General features: G+C 50.5%; 1 protein-coding gene across 1 annotated transcript; it reads right to left on the bottom strand.

Annotated features, from left to right (window-relative positions):
- Positions 1-687: 687 nt before the first annotated feature.
- TMEM8B (transmembrane protein 8B) lies at positions 688-25,748 on the bottom strand. Its single transcript, XM_069474418.1, has 13 exons — positions 25,241-25,748; positions 20,550-20,739; positions 19,965-20,172; positions 13,032-13,165; positions 12,478-12,746; positions 11,551-11,876; positions 9,560-9,653; positions 9,264-9,387; positions 9,036-9,178; positions 8,581-8,759; positions 2,251-2,397; positions 1,971-2,087; positions 688-1,725 (listed from the first exon to the last, which is right to left on the bottom strand). The coding sequence occupies exons 1-13, from the start codon at positions 25,746-25,748 to the stop codon at positions 1,390-1,392; spliced, it is 2,775 nt and encodes a 924-aa protein (XP_069330519.1). The 3' UTR covers positions 688-1,389.
- Positions 25,749-26,615: the final 867 nt, after the last annotated feature.

Here is a 26,615-nt window from a genome sequence, read left to right as displayed (position 1 = left end):
GGTTTGCAGGATTTAACAGATGGAGCAACTCATGCCTTGTCTGTCAAGTAAAACCCAGAACAGAACCCCAGAGTAGAAATGGCTTCAGGGTGTGTCTGGGTAGCCAAGGCCTCAGATAACTTCATGGGTCTTTGCATGTGGACGGATGTGGTGGAGAAAACCTCAGGACTGAAAGGCTTGTGCAGATAAGAACAAGAAACCTCCCCGTACCCAGATGAGCTGTTGGGACCTCTGACTGGGGACCAGGTGGAATGATGGAAATCTCAGGGGACAAATGAAGTATGGACACTGGTGACCACAGAGAACACTCCTTAACATCTTGGCATCATGTAAGACCCTCAGAACTCAGCTATGACCCTTGTGGAAAGAGAAGAAACCCTGAATTGACCAATAATCTTTTCTGGCACTCAGGAAAAATAGGGGCTCAAAATAGAAGTCATATTGTTGTGATATTTCTTGCACATCTGAGATGTGTACCTGCTACTCCAATTTCCTGGGATCTCGGCTTCCTTCTGTGTTGGGTGTGGACATCACAAGGGAGGTTTGTCTCACTGATGTAAGTAATTTCAGCACATGCACACACATGCACACACCTCAGCTATTGCGCACTGAGATCAACAGGAATTGAGGAACAGGCATTAGGAAGTGTTTGGAAATTAACACAGGCGGCAGATGAGAGGGAGGCAAGTGCATACATGGTGGGCAGCTCCCAGCAGCTCATTCTGGCTGGACTCCCATCACCCCTGCTGATTTTCTCAGACTCCCTCTCCCCTGCCCCTTCCCCACACCTTTGACCCCAGGAAAGAAGGCAGCACACAACCAGCACATACTTCATTGGAGACACACAGACTCCACCTGCATCAACTCAGGACACCAGCCACCTCAGCCAGCCCCAGCCCCATCCATCCCTGCAAACCCTCCTCCCCAGCACAGCACAGCCCAGAAGCCACCCCTGAGAAGGAAATCTGAGGCCACAGTGGCTGAGCCTCCGGGAAAATCTGGAGACTCAGTTTCCCCAAGATGGACTCCATTTCCTTTGGAATGATGCCATGTTCCTGACGGGGCTTTGTCTCCCTGAGAAGGAATCCATGTCGTTAGGAGGGTTCCATATCCCTGGGAGGGACAACTTGGTCCTGAGGGGGCTCTGTGCCCTGCATAGGTTCCAGTCCTTAGGAAGGACTCCATGGATGCAGGAGGACTCCAAGCCCTCAGGAAGTTCTCCATGTACTGGGAAGGGCTCCAGATCCCTGGAAGAATTCTATGTCCTTGAGAAAGACTCCATGTCCTCAAGAAATACAGCTTGTCTCCTGTTCCTTGGAGGGCTCCATGTCCCCAGGAAGAACCCTAGCAAGGGTTCATATCCCCCCAGGGCCAGGCCCAAAGCCCCTCTCAGCTGGCACAGATGCTGCTGACAGTGGCCCCTCCTGGGCCCACAAGGCCCAGCTCCTCCTGCTCATTGATGCATAGCTGGTAACCACAGCCCCGGGCCCGGGCTCCAGACGGGACCCGGTGGTCAGTCTTGGCACGAGGGGGCAGCAAGAAGCCCACACTGCCAGCGATGAGCATATGCCAAATGCTGTGAATGTAGAAGTAGTTGTCTCGGGTCTCCACAAAAGCATAGAGTAGGACGGCACTGCCTGCAATAAGGCTGCCCGGGCATAGGTAGAAAAGCCAGCGGCGCCACGTGGGTGGGTAGCAGTGCCGGCGGCGGACGCTGCGTACTGTCTGGGGGAGGCAGAGAAGTGGGGCTCAGGAACACGAGGCCCTGGAACTCAAACCAGATCTGGTCACCCTCAGGCTTCCTCTGAGCCCCAGTTGTGACCTAAAGGCACCTGCCAAGACTGGAGTGGGCACCGTGAGCAGCAGGTGATGATGACAGAGTCCAAGCCCACTTTAAATTGGGGACCAGATACCCAGGGCCCTACACCCAAGCCCTGCTGAGACCCCCCCACAGCCCTCCCCACCCTTACCCAGGCTGTGGCCAAGATCCCCAGGGCGAAGAGACTGGGTCCAAGCAGGTTCCAGAGTCCATGCCGGTCAAGCTGTAGCGCCATGGACAGCAGCATAGCCCCCAGCAAATACAGCACCTAGAGAAAAAGGACCCTGGGGCTGGACTAGAGCCAGGCGACAGCACTCCTGGGGCTGGGCCAGGATGGCAAGAGGCACTCGGAAATGCCCCCAGGGAGAGGTCAGGAGTGGATTTCAATAGACTTGGCTATGGGTGCCCCCCTGGGCCCACTCTGGACTGACCTGTTTGACCACAGGCTGTAAACGAGCCATGGCAATCACAGTAACCCACACGGACATTAAGGAGCCCAGGAAATCACAGAACTGCAGCACATCGTAGTCCATGATGCAGAAAACCACAATGCCTGGCTGGTCACAGGCATGATAGAACTGGAGGAAGAAATGACAGACATTGAGAGAACTTGAGGCAGAGGTCCAGGTATACAAAACTGGAGGAGGAGGTCACAGGGGTGGTATGCTGCTGTCAGAGAAGCAGAGGAAATGCCTGACTCCTCTACTCCTGAGAAGAATGCGGTAGGGAGGCCTGGTCTGCTTCATCAGCTGTATGTATCTCGCAGCCCTGACCCTGGTCCTCCCCTTCCTCCCCTTCCTAACCTTTCTGGAATGTGCTGTGCAGTGTGCCAGGCCAAGGGGTCCAAATGACTTAAGCTGAGGCCAATTCTATCTCCTTATCATGGGCCCCACCTATAATCCCCAGCCCTGGCCCAAGCTCTGGGCCAGCGCATACCCCAAACCTCCCCTCCATGTCCCAGCTTCCCCTGATAGCTCAAACTCTGAACAGAGCTTCACTGTCAGGACTTACAGTAACTGGCCTTCTTCATCCCCCCACCCAATGCAGGCAGGGGGGTGCACAGTAAGAAAAAAGGCAGCTCCTAAGGCCATGGAGAAAAGCATGGTACTCACACCATGGGGAAGAGTATGGAGAGGGGACCATGGAGAACACAGCAGAGTAGGCTGTTGAGGAGGTTCAAAGGGGATGCAGGGAACACAGGTGGAACTGGATCAAGCTATACTGGGCATCCTAATTCAGGAACCAAGGTCTGCCATTAGCCCCCCTTGGTCTGTGGCCCCAACCCCTGTGTCTCTCTGGACAATACCATGGCTTCTGGCATCCTGCATTCTCTTATTCATGCAAAGGGTTGTCCAGGGATAACCTGTGCTGTATTTATCTTAGAACATTTGCTGTCACCTTTCTCAGAATTTCTAGGTAGAATTTATGTGATTTCAGTACTTACTGATGCCAGACAATAAGAACATGCATAGCTGTAAGGATGTCTTTGGCGCAAAGATCATGAGAACACGTATCCCTCTGTGGACTTCCTAGTGATCATGTGCCTTATGAGCCCATCAAAAAGAAAAGATACTGGACCGGACGTCTGAGGACAAACAGCTCCAGGTTGAGAACAAACATCACAGGGGCATGCTCACTCCTCTCATCTAACATCCCCTGCTCCACGTCAGGAAGATTGGGTTGTTGTGGTGATGGAAGCAGAGTTAAGAAAATGAAAAGGCTATGACTGGGGAAAAAAGGTTCTGACCTATATAAACTTTATCAAAATATACTCATTGGAGCTGACTGTGAACCATGTCAGCAGACATTAGGAGATCAAAAAAGTTTCTTAAGATTCTGTGACTCAATCTTGATCTTCGTCCCCAGCATGTTACCCCAGGTCCTCTGGGAACCATGGCTACTGAAGATATCTTGTGGCAGCAGAAACAAGTTGGTGTAGTTGCAGACAGGGTTGGGCTACAGTACATCAGGCTGAAATGAAGCTTGGGCAGAAGACTGAGTGCTGTGGCATCCAAAGATGGCCTTTGATGTGGCTTGATCATTGACGGAAGGGGTCCTTTGGGCACTGCTTTCAGCCCAGGTCAGTTTCTTTATCATCTATTAAAAGGCAACCCTTAGTCACGGGGCTCTGATCCCAGAACAGAGGTAGCCTTATAGACCTCAGTGAGACAGGTCCCCAGGCCCTCCAGAGGCATGTCCTTGGGTTGGGGGTAGAAGGCAGGGACATACAGTCCACAGCTCAGGAAAGAGATAGCTGAGCAATACCACAAGCCCTTCACTTACTGGCAACAGGGGGGTCTCCAAAACTTTGGAAAGGATGGAAATCGGAGAAACCAGTCTCCCGTTAGAATGAGTTATAGTTGAGAATGAGAAGGTGGGGGCAAGGTCAGGAAGAATGACTCAGGAAAAGGAATATTATATCCCAAACTCATATCACAAGCAATGACACCCCAACCTTAATCAAATAGCATCCCCCGCCCCTTAGGGAAAAGCAAGAGGGAAAGTGAACCAGGTTTGCTGTGAAAATTGACAGAATTAAGCCCAAATGCAGGGTTGCCCCCAGCAGAACTGGAAAACGCACCCAAAAGTCAGTCTCTAGAGACAAAGGATGAAAAAGAAGTTGCTCTTGTTTCCTTTGATCCCATTAAAGATTTCATCTGGTCATTCAAATTGCAAAAATTATAACTTCAACAGACAAAGGTGGAAAGGGAGAACTTAGGACCTTAGAAAAAATAAAATAAAATGAAAAGGAAAATCTAAGGATATTTATTGGCATTGGGAAACCTTGAGTTTCATTCCTTTAAGCTGTAAGACTTAAACATGGGAGCCTATCTTCTTTCTTTTCCTTCACTTTGGAGATAAAGAATTTTGTTCCTGCAGGATGAGACTGCCTAAGAATGCCTAGACTTCTGAAAAGGCTTGTTAGTTTGGGAACATGGTTGGTTCCTTCATAATATATTATTAAATTGAAAAAATAAGTTCTTACTGGGAAATTTTCAGAGATTTTTCTTGTGGGTCCATATCAGCATTAGAATTAATGTTTGAATATGCCTAAGAGATTTTTTTTCAATTCATTCTTTCTCTTATATATGCTGATTCACTGGGAGTTAATTTAGTTCCTAAACAAATCAATATTTGGGTCTTTTTCTATTTTAGCTATAGGACATTGATTGTTCTCTGCCTCTAAGACCAGACATAAGTACTATGGGACACTAAATTACCCAATATTGTTTTATGATCTGAGTTTTATTTTAAAGCACTAATTTTGCACTTCAGGCTTAACCAAGGACTTGGCTCCATGTGCCTGACTTTCAAGTGTATAAAAGGAAATGCCCAAAAGGTTCTGCAAGAGGGACTTACAACAAATCTTTCAATCTCAGATAAGGAAAGATATATATCAGCAGGAAAAAGCAAAGCTGAATCACCAAATACTGAAGACATATTAGAAGAATAATTAATTGAGTGCTATCTCCTAGGAATTTCTCTATACTGAAAGAAGAGGAAAGAAAAATGGAGATACTGTCTCTAGAGTGGAGAGGTTTTAGGGAAATCATCTCACTAATATTACATGACTGGTTGTTCACCAAGTATACTAAAAGGTCAAAGAGATTGTTTAAGGTTGTGAAAAATCCACAGGGGTAGAGTTAAAATCGCAGTATGAGGGAAGTGTTCCACTAAAAACTATGGGCTAATTTTTAGATTGATATTTCTTTTGTCAGCAGCAATAAAAAGTAGTAGAAACTACACAGAAAAACCAGGAAATTTAAGAAAAGAAATTTAGACTAGAAACTGGCTTCTATTAATATAATTCCAATCTAAGTTATTCCAATCTAACTTCCTCAGGTTTGGTCATTATTTATGAAGTAATTTGGGAAAATTATCCTAAATTGTTTTTTTCCTGTGGAATTCCCATTTTTATAGCTATAGTTCATCTAATGCTCCAAAATGGAGTATGCAGGCACCACAGAATGTAAAACTACACATGCAAACATATTTAATCCACACAAAGACTGGGATATTTGCACTCGAGAGATAATGGAACTTACTGTTGCTCTCTTGTTTTCTCTTGGGAGCAGTTATGGGAGTTTGCCAAGGGACACCAAGAATTACTTGTGACGGTCTGGGGAACAGCAGAGGTCATGAGGAGGTGGGCTCACAGCCAGGATGTGAGCAGTCAGCAAGGAAGGCTGATGTGGGAGCTGATTCTAAGGGCCTGAGCAGCACCGTGAAGGATCTGTGGCTTGGACTGTATGGGTTAGAGCTGCACAACCGAAATGTTTGATACATTTTCCCTGATGGTTTTTTATACTTGGTTTGGTTGCATTTTTTTATCTCCTGATTGGTGCTTATCTTTTAAGAATTTGGGGAAAGCTAATAAACCAAGGTCATGTGTTTCTGTACATAATCTAGGATTTATGGGAAACTGAAGTCAGGTTAGAAATTTATCAACGCATGCTCACTGCCCTGGTGCGAGGGGGCAATGTGGTTTAGTGAATACACGTGAGGCATCTGGAGTCAGCCTGCGTGAGAACCGTGGCTCACCAAGATTGTACAGTAAAATACTCGCTGTCTACCTCAGGCAAAGTATTTAACTTTCCCTCATCTACAAAAAGAGATAATAATAATTATAGTGCTATCACAAGAATTAAATTAGCAGTGTCTGACACATAGCACACATTCAGTAGATGCCATTTTGCTGTTATCATTATCTGAATTGTTTGGCTACAGACAAAATCAAGTGCTAAGTTTCTAGCCTGTTTTTGTTTTCTTACATATAATTGACATCTATAAACTCCTGAATTAAAGACCTACTATCTGTTCCTATGTCCTGGAGAGGAACAGATGTGCTACTCCTGGGTAAAGACTGTCCTGGATTATTTGGAGACAAGGAAGGTAATTGTCATCTACCGTCCTGGTACTGACGGCTGCAATATGACCAATGGGTCCTTAAATGGACCCTGCTGCAGAATGAAATAAGTCTCAGTGAAGAATGGCAAAGGAGGGACAACAGGGAAAACTGCTGGGGAAACTGGAGGACCAGCAGCTCTGTGTTTTGGCTCATGTGGAGAAAGAGCAGGGGTTAGAATAGGACTTAAGGCAACACCTCAAAGCCAGTAGCTTTTCCTTATCCTTTGGCCGTATTTAAGAAAGCGGGAGCTCTTTATGTGGTGCCAGGCACTTGAAGCTCTCCCAGTGTTTCTACTAAGGTCTTTTTTCTTTCAGGTTGATATGCCACTGTATCCAAATGAAGAGTCATCTAGCAGTGAACACTCTGGAGCCAAGTCCAGAGAATGAGCATGCTCTCCCCACATGCTCTAGGCTCCTGACACACTTAGGTGCTCTTACTAACAGCGAATCACATTAGATCTACATGTAGCCAAGAGTGGGCTGGTGGAACAGCTGTTGCTAGAGAATTTGGTGAGCCACAGTATAAAGGGCATCTGGCAATATGAAAATGATAGTGTCTAACATAAAAATAGAATGAGGCGCTGTCGCAGAAGGTATAAAAGGAGCCAGCCAAGCAAAATTGGAATATGTTCTTCTCACCCAGCTTAAAGGACCAAGGTTTCTCTACGCAGTATGGTTAGAGCCTACTCTTCCTCATCTGTGGGTGAACCCCTGGGAGGACTCGTGACCCTCGGTTTCAGCACATTTGCCCTCTGCTTTCTCCCAAATGATAAGTAGGATTTTAATTTGGACATATGTCTGATCTAGCAATGCTGGATGCCAGGGAGGCATGTCTTGGTTTCTGTGATATCCTTGTCGCCAAGGCCTCAGGACAGTCTGATTCCATCTAGGAGTTTCGCAGCGCTCACAGGCAGACACTGTACATCACAAGATGCCAAGAACCCAGAGATGAGATGAACAGATCCCTAGATGCGGCACCTCAAGGGGAAAACAGTCTACTTAGGGGGTTAAGTCACATTATAGACTCACTTCTCTACCTTTCCTTATATCTGTGATGCCTGCTTATAACATGAACTCTTCTGATTATGAAGGAGTGGGAAAACACAGGGAAGGGACTGTGGAAATTCTGTAATGGGAGGAGAGAGTTTAAAATTATATTAATCTTCATCAAAATATACTCCTTTGAGCTGGGATTTTATATCATACTGCCACTTTCCATAATGCCTCAGGACACAGTTAAGTCCAAAAAATTTCTCAGGACTCTTGAGAATCAGACTGTCCTATAAATTGCCCAACATAGATATCCCCTCTATCTTCCAAAGGATGCCATGAGAAATCAAGGAGGCCTGGTGACTGAATGGGGGGGACACCATTTCGTATTATAAGAACAAATATGTTAAAGATGTAGAAATCTCCAGTACAATGCAGAACATGCCAGAGCAGCTAAGCCCTCACAGCATGAAAGACGTGATGAAGGTAAAGACAGTCCACGCAGGTGTGGATGAAAGTGTAGATTTCCTGCCCCTACACAGAGAACAGGAAGGTGTAGACATAGTTCCATACTGTAGGACAGTTTCTCAGCCAGTGTGTTGAGTAAAGGTCTCCTCAGCCCTCAAGGTGGACAGAGTGTGGGGCAGCTGGAGGCCTACACGAATTACATGAAGTTGCAAACAGCTGTGTTCATTTACCCCAACGTGCCTTACACAACTTACCATTTTCTATGCATGCCACGATAGGTTAGAAGCACTGCTGTAGAAGACATCCCCAAACCCATGGAGAACATGGTGGAAATGTAGACTCTCACCCACCACCACGTACAAGGACACAGTGAAGACAGAGACGCCACCACATACCGTGGAGAAGAACATGGTGAAGGTGTAGACAGCAGCTTCGAGCACATATCGGCTCCGAATGGCCAGGACCACAGGTGGCAAAAACATGAGGTTGCTCAGGCAGAGCAGGAGTGTGGACAGCAGCTGGAATCCATAGGAGAGCGCGTCCGCACTGTCGGTACAGCCCCAGCCCCGCCACCCTGCGGGTGACCGTAACGGTGGAGAGCGCACAGGGTGGAAGAGGACAGACGGAAGCCACGGGTTCAACAGACACTTCTGCTCCTGGCCTCTCGCCAAGCCCGATGCCATGGGTATCACCCTGGCTCTGGGCTCCCATTCTCTCCAAACCCATCCCAATTCAGGTTGGTCCTCCCCGCCCCTCCGGCCTGCCCACAGACCCACACGTCCACCCCTGCCCAGGCCACCGAGGTCACCCCCAAAGCCCACACGGCCCACTCCCTCGCCAGCCCGCTCACCAGCCTTGCACTCGCAGGCCGCGTACAGGTAGTTGTGCGTGCGCAGCAGCTTGCACTGGCCGTAGGGCCCGCAGTCGTCCACGCACGGGGAGAGGAAGGTGCGCAGCCGCACCTCGGCTGTAGCGTTGCGGCACCGCACGAACCTGCGCACACACGCAGTCACCTGGGGCCGCAGGTCGCCCCCGCCCCCGCCCCGCCCTCGCCCTCGCCCTGCCCCGCGCAGCTCACCGAGACCCCATCCCGCACAGCGAGCGGAGGGCTAGGAACCAGGTCCCCGTTTGCGGGAACGGGATTCGCAGCCTGGCCACTCTGGAGGTGGCACTGACGGAGAGGAGGAAGCCGGCCAAGGACTCTGAAGAAAGAAGGGAGAGGGAACAGTGCGGGAGGGGGGCGGTTAGTGTAGGGTCAGGACCCAAGGACCCTCACTCACCTGCCCCCACTTCCCTGAACCCCCCACCCCGTTCCGCCTCCATCACCCCCACCCCCACTTCCTGCCTCCTCTCCTCCCCCATTCCTCACCCCACCTTTGGAACAGGTCACTGCTGCATCCCCCAGGCTCAAGGGCACCTCGTGAGTCAAGCATCCGAACACTGTCACATTTTCCTGGTGCACGGAGCTCTGGGAAGGGCAGGCATGGAGGTGACCACCACCACCCCCGTTCCACCCTCCAGCTCCGACCACCGCCCCCGCCAGACTTCTACACCTGTTAACCCACACCTTCCTGGGCTCTCCACACCAAAGCTGCTCTCTCTCTTCCAGCCTTGGAACAGAAAACCTGGAAAACACCAGATCCTCCACAGCAGAAATCTTTCAAAGACTGATGAGAAGGCAAAGACCAATTTTGAATCTTTTCTTTGGGCAGAATTGTTTCAATTCTGTCCAAGCAAGAGAGAACACCCTCTTTTTCAGTCCTATCTAGCTTACTGGGGGAGAGGTGGGGCGGGAGTTGTTGCTGGATTTAGAAACTTAAATAGTTATGGACAAAGTAATTGTCAGGTTTCCCATCATCTTCACCTGGACATGAAGGCAGGAGGAGTGTAAAGAAACTCACTCCTCCTTGGGTGAAATGATCCTAGACACAAAACGGTGGTAACAGAATGCGCAAGAGATTAAATGTAGCAACCTGGCTGGGATTAAAAGAAACCAGATATCAGCAAGAGTGAATGTAAGGGGCTGTCTACAAGAATAAAGGTAACAGGATGCCATAAGCTCACCTCAGTCAAGAAAGATTTGAGGCAGCTTATTAAATACATAAAACAGGATAAAATAAATGCATGAGGGAAACTTAATTAGGATAGGAAAATAAAGTCTTCCTTAATGTGGGCCATATATTTGATACTGACTTCTAAGAAACCAAAGTAAAGGAGGAAGATTCGTGAGTACATGAGATAAAAGTTAATCAGAGTCTCTGGAAAATCGCAGCATCCAAAGGGCAGCTTCTCAGATAAATTCTTGTTGAAGGAGCACTGTGAGTTGTTATGAATTCTGTCCTCAACCACAGGAGTTTCATACAACTTGCTTATAACTTCCCTTAATGCAAACCCAGAGCAATATGCCAAAGTATTTAGTATTATTCAGTGAAAGTCATTCTAGGAGGAAGCCAAAAAAAAAAATGTCCTCTAGCTATGCAGTTCTCTGATCCAAATATCCAGTCTGATCCAAGGGGAAAAAATCAAAATATTTGGAGGGAAAGATAAGAGCAGATGTGCCAATATACCTTTCAGAATAAATAGAACAGGCTGTCTGAGGTGTGTGGCAATGTCATGGCATACAGACAGGTGGAATGTAAACATGCTCATTAATGGGAATGGACAAGAATGCAGAGAGGGAAAGGGTGAGGGGCTGCAGAGGGGCTGGGCCTCTATTCTCAGAGTACCGAGAAAGAAAGAATGCGGGTGAGGCTGTCCTCTAATTTGGGTTCTACAGTTTCAAGGTCAAATCAAGACCTCACTGTCATTGCCCAAAGGCATGGTAATAAGCAGACACAAAGTACATACAGTCTTAGCCAGAACAGAGAAAGAATTTGAGTACAAAAATAAGGAACATCTTCAGATTGAAGAGCCAGCTCCGTCCTGACTTAGCAGGACCACTACAAAGTTTGAGCCATGTCCCATAAAAGACCATACCAAGCCACAGACCAGGCCTCAGACTGGTTAATGGGAAAGTGGTCTTTAGCAATCAGAGCTGTTCAAACACGGACTGCATGGCCTCGAGAGGTGATGAACTCCCCATCACAGGAGGGATGCAAGAAAAAGTGGAAACTACCATAGAGAAAGGCCGTTTATACTTGGGAGGTAAGCCTACAAAATTGGGAAAACTCAGATTACTCTGACTTGACCATTCATAGCAGAGTCAATACTCAGAGCATGTTTGTTGACCGGAATTGGACTAATTGTCAGGATGGGCGGAAGTAACCTGGACAAGCTTCCTGGAAGAGGTAAGGGCCCCCACACCCCTGCCACCTTCCCCTCCGAGCTCTCCCACAGGGCACCTCCCGGCTCTCCACAAAGAGTACCACGTTGAGCTGGAGCTCCAGGCTGAGGACGCCTCCGCTGTCCAGCACTGGCAACAGCCTCAGGGCGAACACAGCCGGGCGCTCCGGGGGAAGGGCCACGCTGGGGCCAAAGAAGATGTAGAAGTGCACGGAGAAGGTGTCCAGCTCATTGCGCAGAGTCGGGCGCACCGGCCAGCAGTGCTCAGGTGGGGATGTGGCCCCAGGCCCTTCCACAGGAGTTCCGAGGGATGGCGGCTCTGGGGGCAGTGGCTGGTTGCCCAGTGACTGGGGCATGTTCATGGCAGCTCCAGGGACTAGGGCACGGGACAGGCTGGGCTGCGGACATTCTGTGAGCAGAGGAAACCAGAGCTGAGGTCTGCGGCCCGCAGAGCCCCAATCTGACTCATAACCCAGGTCTAAGCCAGACAAGATTTAGCAAAGGGTGGGGAGGAGTAAGAATTAGAAGCCAATGTCCCTTGGGAGTGTAGGGCATCCACAGTCACAGGGGTTTCCTAGTGACAACTAATGTTACGTCATGTTGGAGGGACCCAAGGTCATCTACCCCTCTCCAAGGGCAGTGAACACACTGGTGGGACAGATAACTGTGACGGGCTGTCTCACTGCCTTGCACTGGTTTGGGCAAGGACAGTATCCCAGAGGTCCTGGCTGTCCCTGCCTATCCCAGGAAACTGAAACAGAGATTAAATCAAGGAAAGTAATGAGGTCCTTCAGTTGTCCCAAGTCAGGTACAAAAAAAAATGATCTGAAGGCCTTCCCTTGACTTGGAGCTCCAAGTGGCAGGACTTCAGGGACTGTGATGGAGCCTGGGCACAGTAGGGGACATTGTAGGGATGTGGCCGAGGATCACCGAACACAGCCACCCAAGTCACTTCCCAGCCATGGATGTGTGCACAGCCTGGGTGGCTGGGGCAGATGTGGGGTTCTGACCTTGCAACCGCACACACAGTTGGAAGCGGATGGTCCTGCCAGAGCCCCGGGATGGTGTTTCCACACGCACGTAGACCCAGTGTCCCCAAGGGGGCAGTGCCAGCTCCAGCTGGCATACTGAGGCACTTCCACAGGCCACAGAGCTTGAGTTGTGCAGGGGTGGGGCCTTGGGACGTAGGCGCAGTGTCAGGGGACAGGCAGACACCCCACGGCCCCCCACACACACCAGCTGCGCCGAAACCCTGTACGTGAAGCTGGGCACGAAGACCCTGGGCAGAGGAGAGGTTGGGGGTAAGAAAGGACAAAGAGAGGTGAGAGGAACGCCAGAATGAGGGGAACGCTAGGAAGAAGGGGGCACGGAGAGGGCAGGGGACACAGGGATACAGCAGGCCTTGTCAGGTCTTTCCCTCCGGGAAACAGGGAGGCAGGGATCCCGCCCACCCTGGGGGGTCTGGGTCCAGTCTGGCCAGAGGGAGAGCAGGACCAGGCAGGCAGGCTGAGAAGCCAAGAGAAGGAAGAGGGAAAGGGCCAGGTTTGGGGAGTAGTCGACTTACTTGTACAGGGCTGAGCGATTGTGGGGGGAGAGGGTTTGCTCTGAGGGACGGCCAGGAACCAGCACAGCCACGTCCAGCAAGCGCCGGACAATCAGCTGCGGCTGAAGCAGGTACTGACACTCATCCTGGAGACCCTGAGACAAAAGCAGGAGTGGCAGAAGGAGAGACAGCAGAGGTGCTGCTAAACCAAGGCAAACAGAACCTGCTGGACTGGCCAGGGAGGAAGCCCCTTTGGCCTCCTGCTCTGATGGAGGTCTCTCTAAGCTCTGGGTCCTTCCTGCCTGGGCAGTCATTTCTGATCACCTCTGTCCTACCTCAGTCTGCAGGGTCTGCTGGCTGTTTTTGGACTCAAACCCAGGCCCTCCTGACAATAGGCCTCGCCTGCCCCTTACCCCAGTCTAACCCCTCCTCCCCGAGCATTCCTGGCCAGCCCCACAGCACTGTACTCTCTAACCAGCCCATTCTCCCACCAGGGCCTCAGGAATTCAGAACACCGGCTCTCTGAGGGGCACTGGAAAGCTCCTTCAAGGCCTCCAGTCCAACCCCCTCCATCACCACCACCAATCAGACCCTTCAATTCCCTTTACTCCTCACCCTGCACCCTTCCACGTGCTTTAACACCCCTGATGAAGGGCCATTCACGACCTCCCAGGCCACCTCCAGACTATTAGCAGTTTGAGAACATGAACCTTGTCTTATTTTATTTTTGTTCCTCCACACACAAAGCCTAACAGAGAGTGCACACCTCACAGATGGATGTAATAAATGAATCGGCCCAGCTGGGAGCAGCTCTGACCTTAAGGAAGCCAGAGCCCAACATCTTTGACTCCCCTCCCTCCACGCTGCCCTCAGGGAGCTCCCCCACAGTCTGCTCCGTCAGCCTCAGACTGTGTTTCTGCTCTTGCTGGAGAAGAACCACCATGTCTCCCCCAGCTTCTCCTCTCCTGGATAAACCCCTGGCTCCTGCCCCTCTACCCTGCTGACACCACCCCTGGCCCACACAGCCTCCTCACTCCTCAGTGAGCACTTTTGTTACTGTTCCCTTCTTCAGCGTTTGCAGCTATAAAAGCCCTACAAACCTCACAGTTTAGAGGAGGCAGGGACTCCTAATTAGGCTTCTCTGACCTTCTGGACAAATGGCTTCATGCTGGCCCAACAAACCAGAAGCCACTATTCACTTATGTGGTTATTCTGACCAGGACATACTCCAGACTCTGTTCTGGGACAAAAATTCCAGGCCCTGACATCCCACTGAGTCCCGAGGCATGGAATAAGCCGGCCAAGGCACTGGCTTCCAGCCAAGCTCCACAAGGCTGGAAGGGGGTCTGTGCCTTTTGCTTCCCAGCATCCCCAGTGCCTAGCACACTAGCTGGCTCACGCCAGGTGCTAAAGTAGCTGTTGAGTTAAAGAAGGCTGACCTAGTTGCTCAGAAACTTCCATCTCTGATAGCCAAAGTAAATGTCCCTCATCTTTGATGTCAAACCCTAAGGACCAGAAATACCCTCACAGGTCATGTCATTGACCCCATCTCCTAAGGCAAGAATCACCACCACAACAATCTTGCAGTGAATGAGTCCCAAGGGTAGGGGCTCACACTCAGGAGGTGGCTATCTCCTGGCTAGACAGTCCAGGGGAAGAAACACTTGGCTCCACGTTTTGCTTATGGTTGACTTAACCAAAGGATCAGTGGACATGACCTATCTGGTTAAGATGTGCTCCTTCCTTAAACTGTATAACATACACATTCAGTCCCCCTCTCTTTATGTGGAGGGAGTGTTCAGTCAGTGGATACAGGGACCTTCAGCCTGTGATGGGGCCAGAGAAAGGCCACCAGAAGTCAGGTCCTCAAGAGCTGCCAAGGCAGAAGCCAAGTGAAAGAGTCCAAACTGAGTCAACAGGCTAAACCAACATCAGCCATCATAGAAGGAACAAGGCCAAAGCAAGGAAGCTCAAGAAACCAGGAGGAGCAAAGGTGAGAAATGGATACAGTCTGAAAGATCCTGGAGTCGAAGGCAAGGTAGATGGATACCTAGCATGTCCTTGTATGGGTGGACTCTGGGTTTCTTTAGAAAGGCCCAAGTAGAGTGGCCAGTGCCAGGCTCTGGGTGGGGCTTGCAGACTGGAGATGCCTTCTCTGTGGGAACAGCCCAGGACCCAGCAGAGCCCCTGCCCACAGCCAGCCAGCACCAATCAACATGGCAGTAAATGAGTGCTGGACAGACTGCAGGGAGACTTAAGGCCACTGTGGTGGCCCAGGAGAAAGCTGGGGGAAGGTGTGCTGAGAGTGGAAATGGACAGGAGTAGATGCTTTCAGGGCATGCTTTAGAAGTAAAGTCCATAAGACTTTCTCTTTATAGACCCATTGTGAGAAAATAAGGGATAAAGAGAAATCATGGATCGCACCTAAATTTTGAACTTGTGCAATTGGTGGATGACAGTGTCATTTACTGAGAAGATGACAACTAGAGTAAGAAGAGGCTTGGACTGGGAGAAGTGAAATGGGAATTGAAGAGTTTTTTACTTTTAGCTTTATTTTAATTTGTATGTACTAAGTTTGAGACATTTCTTAGACATCCAATTGGAGATGTCAAGTAAGCAGTTGGATATAAAGTCTGAGATTCAAAGAAATTAGGACTGGCTGAATACTCATGGAAGGCATGAACTTACAGATAGTATTTTAAACTATTATGCTGGAGACACCAAGCAAGAGAATGGAAAAATAAAAAAGAAGTTGCCCTAGGACCAAGCATTGGGCCACCGCAAGTATAGATCAAGCAGAGGAGAAGCCAGAAAAAGACACAGAGGAATGAGCAGTGGGCAGGAGGAAAACCAGACAGTTCTGTAAAGTCACAAAGGCCAAGAAGAGAAAGTATTTGAAGAAAGAAATATAAGGAAGTAGTTAAAAGCCAGTCACTAATTAACTCTAAGGGGGACAACTAGGGACTGGAAGGAGAAGGGAAGAGGAAGACTTACTTTCCATTGTATATGCCTTTTGTACCTTTCAAATGTTGTACCAGGTACATATATTACCTATTTGAAATATAAATAAAATAATTTAGGAGGAGGAAGAAAGCAGAAGCAGCACTATCAGCAGATTTTTTTTTTTTTTTTTTTTTTTTGAGACAGAATCTCACTCTGTTGCCCAGGGTAGAGAGTGCCTTGGCGTCAGCCTAGCTCACAGCAACCTCAAACTCCTGGGCTCAAGCGATCCTTCTGCCTCAGCCTCCCGGGTAGCTGGGACTACAGGCATGCGCCACCATGCCCGGCTAATTTTTTCTATTTTTAGTTGTTTGGATAATTTCTTTCTATTTTTAGTAGAGACGGAGTCTCGCTCTTGCTCAGGCTGGTCTCGAACTCCTGAGCTCAAACAATCCTCCCACCTCAGCCTCCCAGAATGCTAGGATAACAGGCGTGAGCCACCACACCCTGCCACTATCAGCAGATTTTAACCACTTCAGTTGAGATACTGAGTCATGCTTGGTGCTAGGGGGTGGGTTCAACAGAATCCTTTCTTCTGTACAATTTGCTTTCCTTGCAGTTGTTTTTCATTATTTTACCTACTTTTATTTACTTTCAAATCTGAGACCTCGGAAGAGGAAGCTTCAAGCAGAACCTGTGCCCCAGTGTTTGGGAGAACTTCCCCCCATGAGCCATTTGGGTGCCAAATGGTACCCACAACCCAAAGGCCAGCCCCTCAGGGAAGACTGGCAGCTGGGCACCTCAGAATGAACACGTGCTCCAGGACAGGAAAGACAAGGAGATGGAGGCATGAGGGCAAGACACAAGTGGTTGACAGAACCAAGGGGACAAGGCAAGGCAGAGAAATGAGATCAGTTTGTGACACTTTGAGTTTGAAAAGCTGGCAGAAGGGCAATAAAAATTTGCCAAGCCCCCACCACATGCCAGGCTACGTGCTGGGTGCTAGGAATATGTAGAGGGTAATACAGACACAGGGTCTAGTGGAAGTGCGGGACTAGAGCTCAGGGGAGTGGCCTGGACCAAATAAGTCACTTCCCTTTTATAACCTTTCAAGGCTCCATATACACAAGAAAACAGTTCAAACTTCTAGGCCCTTCATCATGTGGCTTCCTCTCACTCCTCCACCTCCCTCACCCACCCCAACACCTGGCCCACACCAAACCACTTCAGTTCCCCCTGCTAAGTTTTGGCCCATGCTACTCCCACCACCTGGAATGCCATTCCCTGCCTTCAGGCCCCACTTCCTAACAGTATCCTAATACCACCTCCACCAGGCTAGCAAGCTGAGTTAGCCATCTCCCCTTTATCCTCTTAAAACATCTCCTGTATCTCAGTAATACAGGAGATTACCCGTCCCAAGGCCTGGCACAAAGCAGGTACAAAAGGACTAAGGGTTGAAGGGAGATCTAGGCTCATCCCCAAAGCTGAGGAGGGCCCTAGAAACAGCACTGCCTTCTTATCGCTGGGACTCTTTAGTCCCCACCAAAGGATATCCCTGAACCTACATAACTTCCTGTGTTTGCCAATCCTCGAGGAAGTCAGGACCATGGTACAAGGAGGAAACAAGTTGAGAAGATGGAGGCATGCTCTGGACAATGAACCGAAAGGCTTGAGTCTGGGAAACTAACCAGGGTCTGGAGAACTTAAGAATGCCTAGAGGCCGGTATAAGATTCCAGAAGTTAATCAAATTCTTAGAAGAACCAGACACAAAATCCTTACCCCATCAACCTCTAGAACAGGCCTAACTGAAGAGCTACATCTCTCATCGTGTCCAGACCCACTGCCACTCATGGGCAAGGGGGAACTGTGCCCTCTTCTCTGTAGTCTCACCATGACCCTGGGGAGCTCTGCTGGCCAGTGTTCCAGTTTTAGCACCAGGCCCCACTTGCTGTATCTAGATGCAAATGGACATGTCAGGCCTCATTCTTTTCTCACTGTCCAGCTCTCTTTGATCTGGGCACTTTGAATCACCCTTTAGGTTTTGAGCAGCCGTTCTCTGTACTGCTACCTCTGATTCCCCATTGTTCCATTCTGGCAGCCATGAGCAACCCTGACCACTCCCAGCTAGGCCTCAGCTCCCACAATCCCAGCCCAGGCCTAGGCCCCAGGTTCCTCCAGCTCTGGGAATGGTTTTTATATAACTAGAAACGTTTTTATATAACTAGAGCAGGGCTTTAGAAGGATTTTTCCTATCAGCTCTTACAAGGTAATAAAGAATTAGAGTTAGATGGCCGGGCGCGGTGGCTCACGCCTGTAATCCTAGCACTCTGGGAGGCCAAGGCGGGCAGATCGTTTGAGCTCAAGAGTTCGAGACCAGCCTGAGCAAGAGTGAGACCCTGCCTCTACTAAAAAAATAGAAAGAAATTAGCTGGACAACTAAAAATATATAGAGAAAAAATTAGCCGGGCATAGTGGCGCATGCCTGTAGTCCCAGCTACTCGGGAGGCTGAGGTAGGAGGATTGCTTGAGCCCAGGAGTTTGAGGTTGCTATCAGCTAGGTTGACGCCACGGCACTCTAGCCCGGGCAACAGAGCAAGACTCTGTCTCAAAAAAAAAAAAGAAAGAAAAAAAGAATTAGAGTTAGAATCAGGGACAGGCTCATTGGGATTTGGCCAAAAACCTATGAAAGCATTCCTTCTAACAGAAGATCCCTTAGTTCTGATGGGAGCCAAGGCCTACCTAGAACCCAGAGCCTTTTCCAGGCAAACTCCCAACATGCTCTCATCCAGAGGTTCCCAGGCCTTGACAGGAGTTCTCTTGTAAATCACTCTCAGGAAAAACAGCCCTATCGCTGAGGGCTAGAGATGCTACGTTAGCCCTAGCAGTGCCAGGCACTTGTCCTTGTGCGTGTATCAGCCCATTCAAAGGCACTATTAACACTTGCTCTGAATGCTGGGCCACAACAGGAGGAAAAGAGGTGAGTGTGACACAGTTATAGAGTCCCTGCCCTCAAGGAACTCAGCCTGGAGATATATCCGAGTCAAATCTACACTTGATTGGGAATTTCTGCTCCTCTCAATTCTCAATGACCAAACCCCACTAGCTTTCTTGTTCTACAATGTCCTGTGCCTTAAGTCCCCGTTCTACTCGTGGTTGGTCCTTCACCCTTACCACAGACCCCACACATGGCCATTCCACTCTGACAGTGGCCAGCTCATCATACCCTCCTTCTCTTCTGGTGAATGGGAGTAGGAAACTTCTAGATCCCCTCACTACAAAGAGGGAGTCTGGCCCGTGTAACACATGAGAGTGGCAGGAAAACATTGTAGCATTTCCTTCCCCTCCAAACCAGAGAAGTGTCTTGACCATTGAACTTGCCCTTCAGACTTGGACAACCTCTGCTCTGTGAAAGCAGTGCCTGGGTAGTTGATATTTAGAGGAAAGGGAGGCAACAGTCAGGATGAACACCAGCTTCCCAAAGCCTCCTTTTAATAGGAAAAGGCTTCTCTTATGGTCTTCTGTAGGGCGTGGGAAGCTGCCTGAAATTATGATGGAAGAGGAATTCTTCCGGATGCACTAAAGACTGGGCTGTGGCCTAAGAGAGCCTTCAGAGCTATCATCGATCAAGATGTAGACTAAGACCAGTTCTGGGTTTGTGCAGCAAATCTGACCAGTCTGTAGTTAGCTTCTGACCACCTTGATTAGCCCTTGTGCATTCCCATAGGAAGGGAACCTACTCCCAGTGCCAGAGCCTCTGATTCCAAACTCTTGACATTCCCTTCAGCTTACCTGGGCCCACTATGTCCTCCTAAGGTTCCCAAGTTGCCTCCTGTAGATTGTGGCCTCTGGCCCACCAGGTGACCTGCTGGCCTCTAGCCATGTCCCACCCCAGCCACCCCTGTGCTGTTGCCCACCCTGGCACAAAGCTGGTGTGCCAGAGAGCCTGTGGAGGGAATTCAGCAGCAATGGAAGGGCAGCTCTGGCCCCTCCTGCCCTGGGCAGCATCAACCCACCTTGACAGAGATGTGGCCGTGGGCCTGGGGAAGGTGGGCAGCCAAGAACCAGTCCCCAGGTAAGGGGCTGCTGACGTTAAAGATGCCTGAGGTGCGGTTGGGCAGTGTCCAGCTGAGAGTCAGTGAGAAAACCCCAGGCACAGCTGTGTCCCCTGGGAAATGTGTGTGCAGGGGATTGACGACAGGGGGTGCCCCGGACCGGAAATACCTGGGGGACCAGAATTAGGAGAGGAAGAAAGCAGGCAATGGGGTAGGAGGCAGGAAATGGGGAAAAGAAAGGAGAACTGTCACTCATCACCAGTAAAACAAGTGGATTCCCTGTACTGACACATACAACAAAGTGGTTCCAGGTTAGGGTTCAGGCCATAAGGGGTGAGAGGTCAGCTCAGGCGCTCACACAGTCATACAGTAGTCAGGAAGTGGTTAGGGGACAGAGGTCATGGCCCTCACTCAGTCACACTTCAATCTGGACAGGGGTGGGGTCAGGGTCAGGAGGTCAGTTCAGATACTCACAAAGTCACACTTTAGTTTGGAAAGTGGTCTGGGGTTGGAAGCGGGGGTCAGGAGGTTAACTCAGGCACTCACACAGTCACACTTTGGTCTGGGCAGTGGTCCCCAAAGGTTCCCCCCTGCTCCTTGAAGATGATGAGATTCCAAACAGCCAGGAACGTGTCCTCGGGAACATGGAAGTGGAAGAGCTCGGTGCTGGCAAAGGAGCGGAAAGGACTCAGCTTGCGGGGTGAGCAGGTGGAGTAATCAGTCAGGAAAAGGCCTCCTGGGAAGCAGGAGAAAGAGAAAGGAGCAGGGCGGGACAGAGGGCATTTCCATTAAGCAACAAGCATGCCAGTCTCCTCAGCAATAGCACCAACTCAACAATGTCTCTGAGCCAGCGACTGGATCTCGTGCTGCCCTGGCCATCACCTGGCTTAATCCTTGTAGTGACCTTCTAAAAACAATAATAACCTCTTTTTACAGATAAGGAAACTGAGGCTCAAATCTAGACCAAACTGAGGATTCAAACCTAGCTCTGTCTAAATTCAAAACCAGGACCCTTTCTGTGACTTCACAGCTGCCCCTCACTTAGGAGCCATTGTCTCCTCTTACCAAGCCTAACAAAACAGAGGTGTGGAAGGGGCGTGTGTGTGTGTGTGTGTGTGTGTGTGTCTGTGTGTGTGTGTGTGTGTGTTGGCATAGACTCCTAAGCCACTGAGCAGGCCAGAACTCCACCTGTGGAGCTTGGGAGTCAGTATGGAACTGTGTGACTTCCTTGTTTATTTTCTTCCCCTTTCTGTTCCCCTGTGGTCAGAAGCTGTAAAAACCCTCAGAAGCCTCACAAGAGCTGTCTGTATGCTGGCTCAGGGCAGGAGAAGGGAGGGGAAAGTGTGGTAAGGCTGCAAGGGGCCTGCTTGGGTGGCAGAAGCAAGGACAGGAGCTGGCAGGCCACCATGAGAGTCCCCAGGAAAGGCGGAAAGGAGAGTCATCAGGCCCTCTAGGGTCAGAATGTGCAGCCGGGGGCGGGGGCATTTCTCCAGCGGGAGGCCCAGGGAGGCAATCAGTTGGTGGCCCAGTGGAATCTCAGACCACTTGGGAATATTCTCACAGCAGGCCAGGTTGGGAGGCGGGGAGAAAGTGGTCATCTCCTGCTGAAATGCAGAGACCTGATTATGATTGTCAGGAGCGGAGCCCAGGTGAACAGAAGTCGTGTCAGCAGCAGGCCAGGCAAATGCATGGGGGTAGAACTGCTATAATAGTGCAGGTAACCCAGTAGCTTAGCAGCATGGGGATAGAGGAGCCCAAATGGCAGGTGAGGTCCCCAGAGTAAATCTCTGGGGAATCTGACTGCTCTGGAGACTTCAGACAAGCCCCTGAGAAGCCCAGGAGGATGGCTCCAGGACAGGTGAGAAGGCGGGCAATTCAGCAGCTTCAGGACAGACCAGGGGCCAGGGGTAGGGGAGCCCCTGGAGGGAAGTTTTCAGGCAAGTAGGAAATACCCAAAAGGTTTACCTAGTCTGATAATCTCTCCCTCTGCAGATGGGAGAGATAACTCCAAAAATGAAGTGTTTTTGAAATAACAGAGAAAGGGAAAGGGAGGCTGCTGAAGGAAGAACACTGGTTAAGCTTGGCCGCACTGAACTGGAGCAACCTCAGGAGTCACCCTCCAGGGAGCTGCCCTACATAAGTGGAGGGCCTCAGCCCTAGACTGGCCTGTGCTTATGCTCAAAGGCCGTACTTACACCCAAGGACAAGTCTGTCAAGTTCAGATCACATGATCAGTCTTAACTGTCAGCAAGGAAGACCTGCCACCTTGCAGGCTGAGCACTGCCCCGGAACCCAGAGATGCTCACAGAGCCTGAGAGGGATGAAGGAAATGGAACCAACTGATGGGGAGGATGGGTTTCCTAGGAGCCCTGGCTGTGACAACTGGGGAGGCAGAAGGCCAAGAGCTGAACAGCCTGGATACTATTGTTAGAAGAAATTAGAACTTGGAGCATCCTCTGCTGGGGTTAGGGGAGGGCTGCTCCGCCTCAAAGCTGGTACCAAGGATGGGTCATCTGATCAGCCATTGCTACTGTTAGGAGAAATGTTGGTCAGTCCCTAAGTGCAGACTCTCAGAGAGCTTGTGACTGATTTTTGGGAAACATGGATAGACAAGCACAAAGATCTCTGTGCTTCAAAGGATCATGGTAGGCCCTGGAGAATTGCAGAACTAGCTAAGACATCCCCAAAGTGGCCAGGGGCTACGGAGGTCACAGAATAGGCTAGTGGGAAAAAGGAGTGAGCAGGAGCTGAGAATTCTGGGAGGAACCTGGAAGAAGTTCTGAGGGCAGATGCTTGAAAAAGGGTCCACCAGCCCCATTTGCCTTTGGTGTGAGATGTGAACGGGGCCTACCAGGGCTGTGTCCAGAGGAAACATGAGTAAATCTTCTGGGCCAACCTCAAAAGAACGTTTCTTGGAGGTCCCAGTATTTCTATGATGAAGCTAGGGTGATTCCCTACCACCACCCAAAGCACGCACACACATGCAAGCACATGCACACACAGGCTGAGGCTGGCCCTGCTAGTGACAGCACCAGGTAGAACAAAAGATCATTTTTTGGAATGGCAGGGTATGCCTGGGTTATCAACTGCAGTCAACTAAACCCAAGGAAAAGATCCAAGGATTAGGCATGGGGCTAGGAAACCCAGGAGGTAATTTCCATTCCTGAAATGAGATCGAAGTTAACAATAAGCTTTGTGCAGCCTGTGCTGTGATGGTCCTGCAACACTGCCAGCCTCTCCTCAGACAAAACAGCAGCACCAGGTCACAGAGCACCCTGCGCTCCAGGCCACAATTGCCAAGGCACTGACCATTGACGGCACTGACCATTGACAGCACTGAGGGCAGCCCTGCCTGCAGTTGAGCCTATTTGGTACTCTTTTCCAACTTCACTACAATTCTCCCCAAAGCACCTGAACCTGCTTCTGGGCAACTGTGTTTTTATTCACAACTTGCAACTTTATATGCTCTACGGCAATTAGTCACTCTGCTTCCCTAGCCAGCCCAGTGCTTGCTCAATGGGCTCATGAACAAAGAAGCCATGATGGCAGGGATGGAAGCTATGAATTGGGCTCAACAGTATGGACTCCCCCTCATCAAAACTGAAAACCTGACTGGCTCTGCCTCCACTGAGTGACCAACTTGCTAGCCGCAGTAACCAATGCTGAGCACCCCCATGGCTCCCTCCTGCAAGGAGATTGGCTAGGAGTGGATGGATTATTTATATATGTTGTGGGAGGCACCCAACACTGCCTTCATCCTAGGAACTATCCACCTCTGAGAAAGGGCCCACAGCCCCATTCACAGCTTCAGGGATCTGTCCATACGAGGAGCAGATAGAGCTAAAGAACATGCATGGACCATAACATGTCCCCTCCCCTTCACACAATAACATAGGCACTCAGAAGATACACCAGCTCACATGCACCCTGCACACATACATGTTTCTACACTCACCAACACATAGCACGTACACATGTGGCATATGCCAGCATTCCCACAGATCCCTCAGTTATACACAGACACATTAGTTACCACACATCTCTGCAGGGGCTGTGACCTTTGATGTGCATTGATCTCCTAAAGTTTGTACAATAAACCAGGCCCTCAGAGCTCAATGGAACCCACCCCTGATCCCAACCTGCTCTGTTAGCTATTATTGCCCAGACTCCATCAGGTACATCTCCATCCTAGCCAGAGTGTCACTCACCAGTGGTGGCTGGGGGCTGGGGTCATGAAGACTATAGTTTTTTCATGATGTGGCCATTGTTATGGTACATCCCCTAGACCAGGACCCCCTTCTCCTCCCACATTCCACCCATTAAAAAATTGGACCTCTCCCTCTCCTAGCCAAGTCACTTCCTCATCGGATGGTGGCCCTTGGCTGATAACCTGGCAAATGAGGAACAGTTTGTGGATGAAGCCACCTTGTGGGCAGACAGGGGAGAAGAGATGTTGTGCTTTGAGCTTTTCCCTACTTGGGCCTGTTTTTCTATGAGGCATATATTGCAGTACAAAAAAAAAAAAAAAAAAAAACCACTAGTATGGGATAGGAATTAGGAAACCTCTTTTTCTAGCCCCAGCACAGCTATTTACAAGCTGTATAACCTTGGACAAATTGCTCCCTCGCTGAGCCTCAGTTTCCCCATCTGTAAAATGGCCTCTGAGTTCCACCCCTGCTCTAAAAGTATCAGGAATTATTCGTAGGCAAATCAAGCTTCTTTGGAACAGGACTCATTACATGAAGAAACTCATTATAACAGCAGCTAATCCATGTCTATCTGTTTGCTACATGTTATCTTCAAAACTGTTTTCTTAACCTCATTTGAATGCCTGCCCAATAATCTCAAAGGTTTAGGCTATATCTTCCCACACTGGATTAGAAGCTTCTGGTACGGGACTATGTCTCTCTCATCAAACTCGGAGAGCAGAAGCAAAGCCCTCAAGACTTCCCTTGGAAAGCAAGAGTCAAAATGGGGTCAGGATAGACACCAGAAAAGAAAATCTTGGAGTCTCTGTCCTAGTAATTATTAACCACCTGCTGAGCCTCAAAGCCAATCACCCACTCTCCTGACCCTGCCAATCCCTTTGTTGTGTAAGACCTCTCTCCTCCCTATTTCTCCCCACTTGCTCCCCAACGACCTAGTTGCCCAGGTCCCACCTCTCCTGTATCTCTCCAGCCCACCCCTCCCTGCCGGAACCCCATTCCTGCCTCAATCTTTCCTGCTTCTGCACTCACCAGCCCCTGGGCCAAGGACAGAGAACAGCAACAGCAGCAATAGGGCTGGCGGCAGCTGGAGCCCAGACCTGAGTCTAGGCTGGGAGAGGGGCAGAGTATGAGAGACGGGGGGTGCTAGTGGGAGAGACTTGGGTAAACACAGAGATGAGGGCAAAGGCTGAGATAATGGGTTGGGCTGGGCTGGGCACTGGGGCTTGAACAAGGGCAGGGGGTGGGATGGAAGCAGGGGCTGTGATGGAGACTGGAGCAAGGGCCGGGGTTGAGCCAGGGCCTTAAGTAAACACTGGGAGTCGGCTTGGGACAGAGACTGGGCTGGGATTTGTGACAGGGAGAGGAACAGGGGACGAGTCGGGGAGGGGGGCCAGGTCAGGGACAGGAACTGGAAGGGGGGCTTGGATTGGGACCCTGGCCTGGGCCGGGGCCGATCGGGGAAGCGGGGCGAGGGCGGGGCCGGGGGCCAAGGCCGGGATCGGGATAGGACGAGGGGCCGAGACAAGGGCTGGGCCATGGCCCGGGGCGGGGGCGGGGCCGGACAGGCCAGCGCGCGGCGCTCGCAGAGCTGACCCGCGGCTCCGCTCCCCACCCCCTGGGGGTGGCCTCCGGTGTCCTCGCGGGCCCGGGGCCGGGGCCGGGAACCTGGGTAGGAGTTCAGGCCTGGGCGACTCCGGGCTGCGCTGAACCGGCGATAACCAGGCCCCGCGGCGGCGGCCTCGGCCTGACGTCGGTGTGACGCTCCGCCCCCCGACCGGTTGGACTGGTCCCTCTCAGTAAAGCCCGCCCCCTGTCCTATTCTATTGGTCTCTAACTTAGTCCTGCTCGGCTTGGAGGACAGACTCCGCCCCAGCCCCAGCTACCTGAGATCTGCCCTTCCACCCCAAGCGCGGAGCCCCAGTGCCCACCTCACAGCCTCCACCGACCGCCCCACAGCTATCTCAAAGGAGTCCTACAGAACCTTCACAATCCCAGACTCCCCACGGACGTACCTACACATATCCGCAGATCCTACCCAGAGACTTGCTCACAGAGATCCCGCAAAACCCCCCTTTTCAGAAGTGAACCCTCCGGACCCAATGCAGCCCACTCAGGAGACCTCACCCGCTAGGGAGGTGACCGGACTGCTGTTGCCCTGGACACTACTAGGCGTCCCGGTTGCTCTGGTGATGGATCCCTCCTCTCCCGGCAGGGGTTCCAGAAGCTTCAGTCAAGCCCCTCCTTCATCAGCCCCGGACCCCCTTGTCCTTCTCCCTTTTCACCCTTCCCCAGGTCAGGCCAGAGCTCCTTTGTGAAGTTGTGCAGATATCCAAGTCCCCTCCCTCAAATAGTAGACTTTCAGGCAGGGTTTTTCAACACGCAGCACCTGCAGCTGAAGCTCCTC

Source organism: Eulemur rufifrons, chromosome 7 (genome assembly GCF_041146395.1).
Source record: "Eulemur rufifrons isolate Redbay chromosome 7, OSU_ERuf_1, whole genome shotgun sequence".
Taxonomy (NCBI): domain Eukaryota; kingdom Metazoa; phylum Chordata; class Mammalia; order Primates; family Lemuridae; genus Eulemur; species Eulemur rufifrons.
Note: the sequence above shows the minus strand (reverse complement) of the source record. Positions and strands in the feature narration are given on the sequence as shown.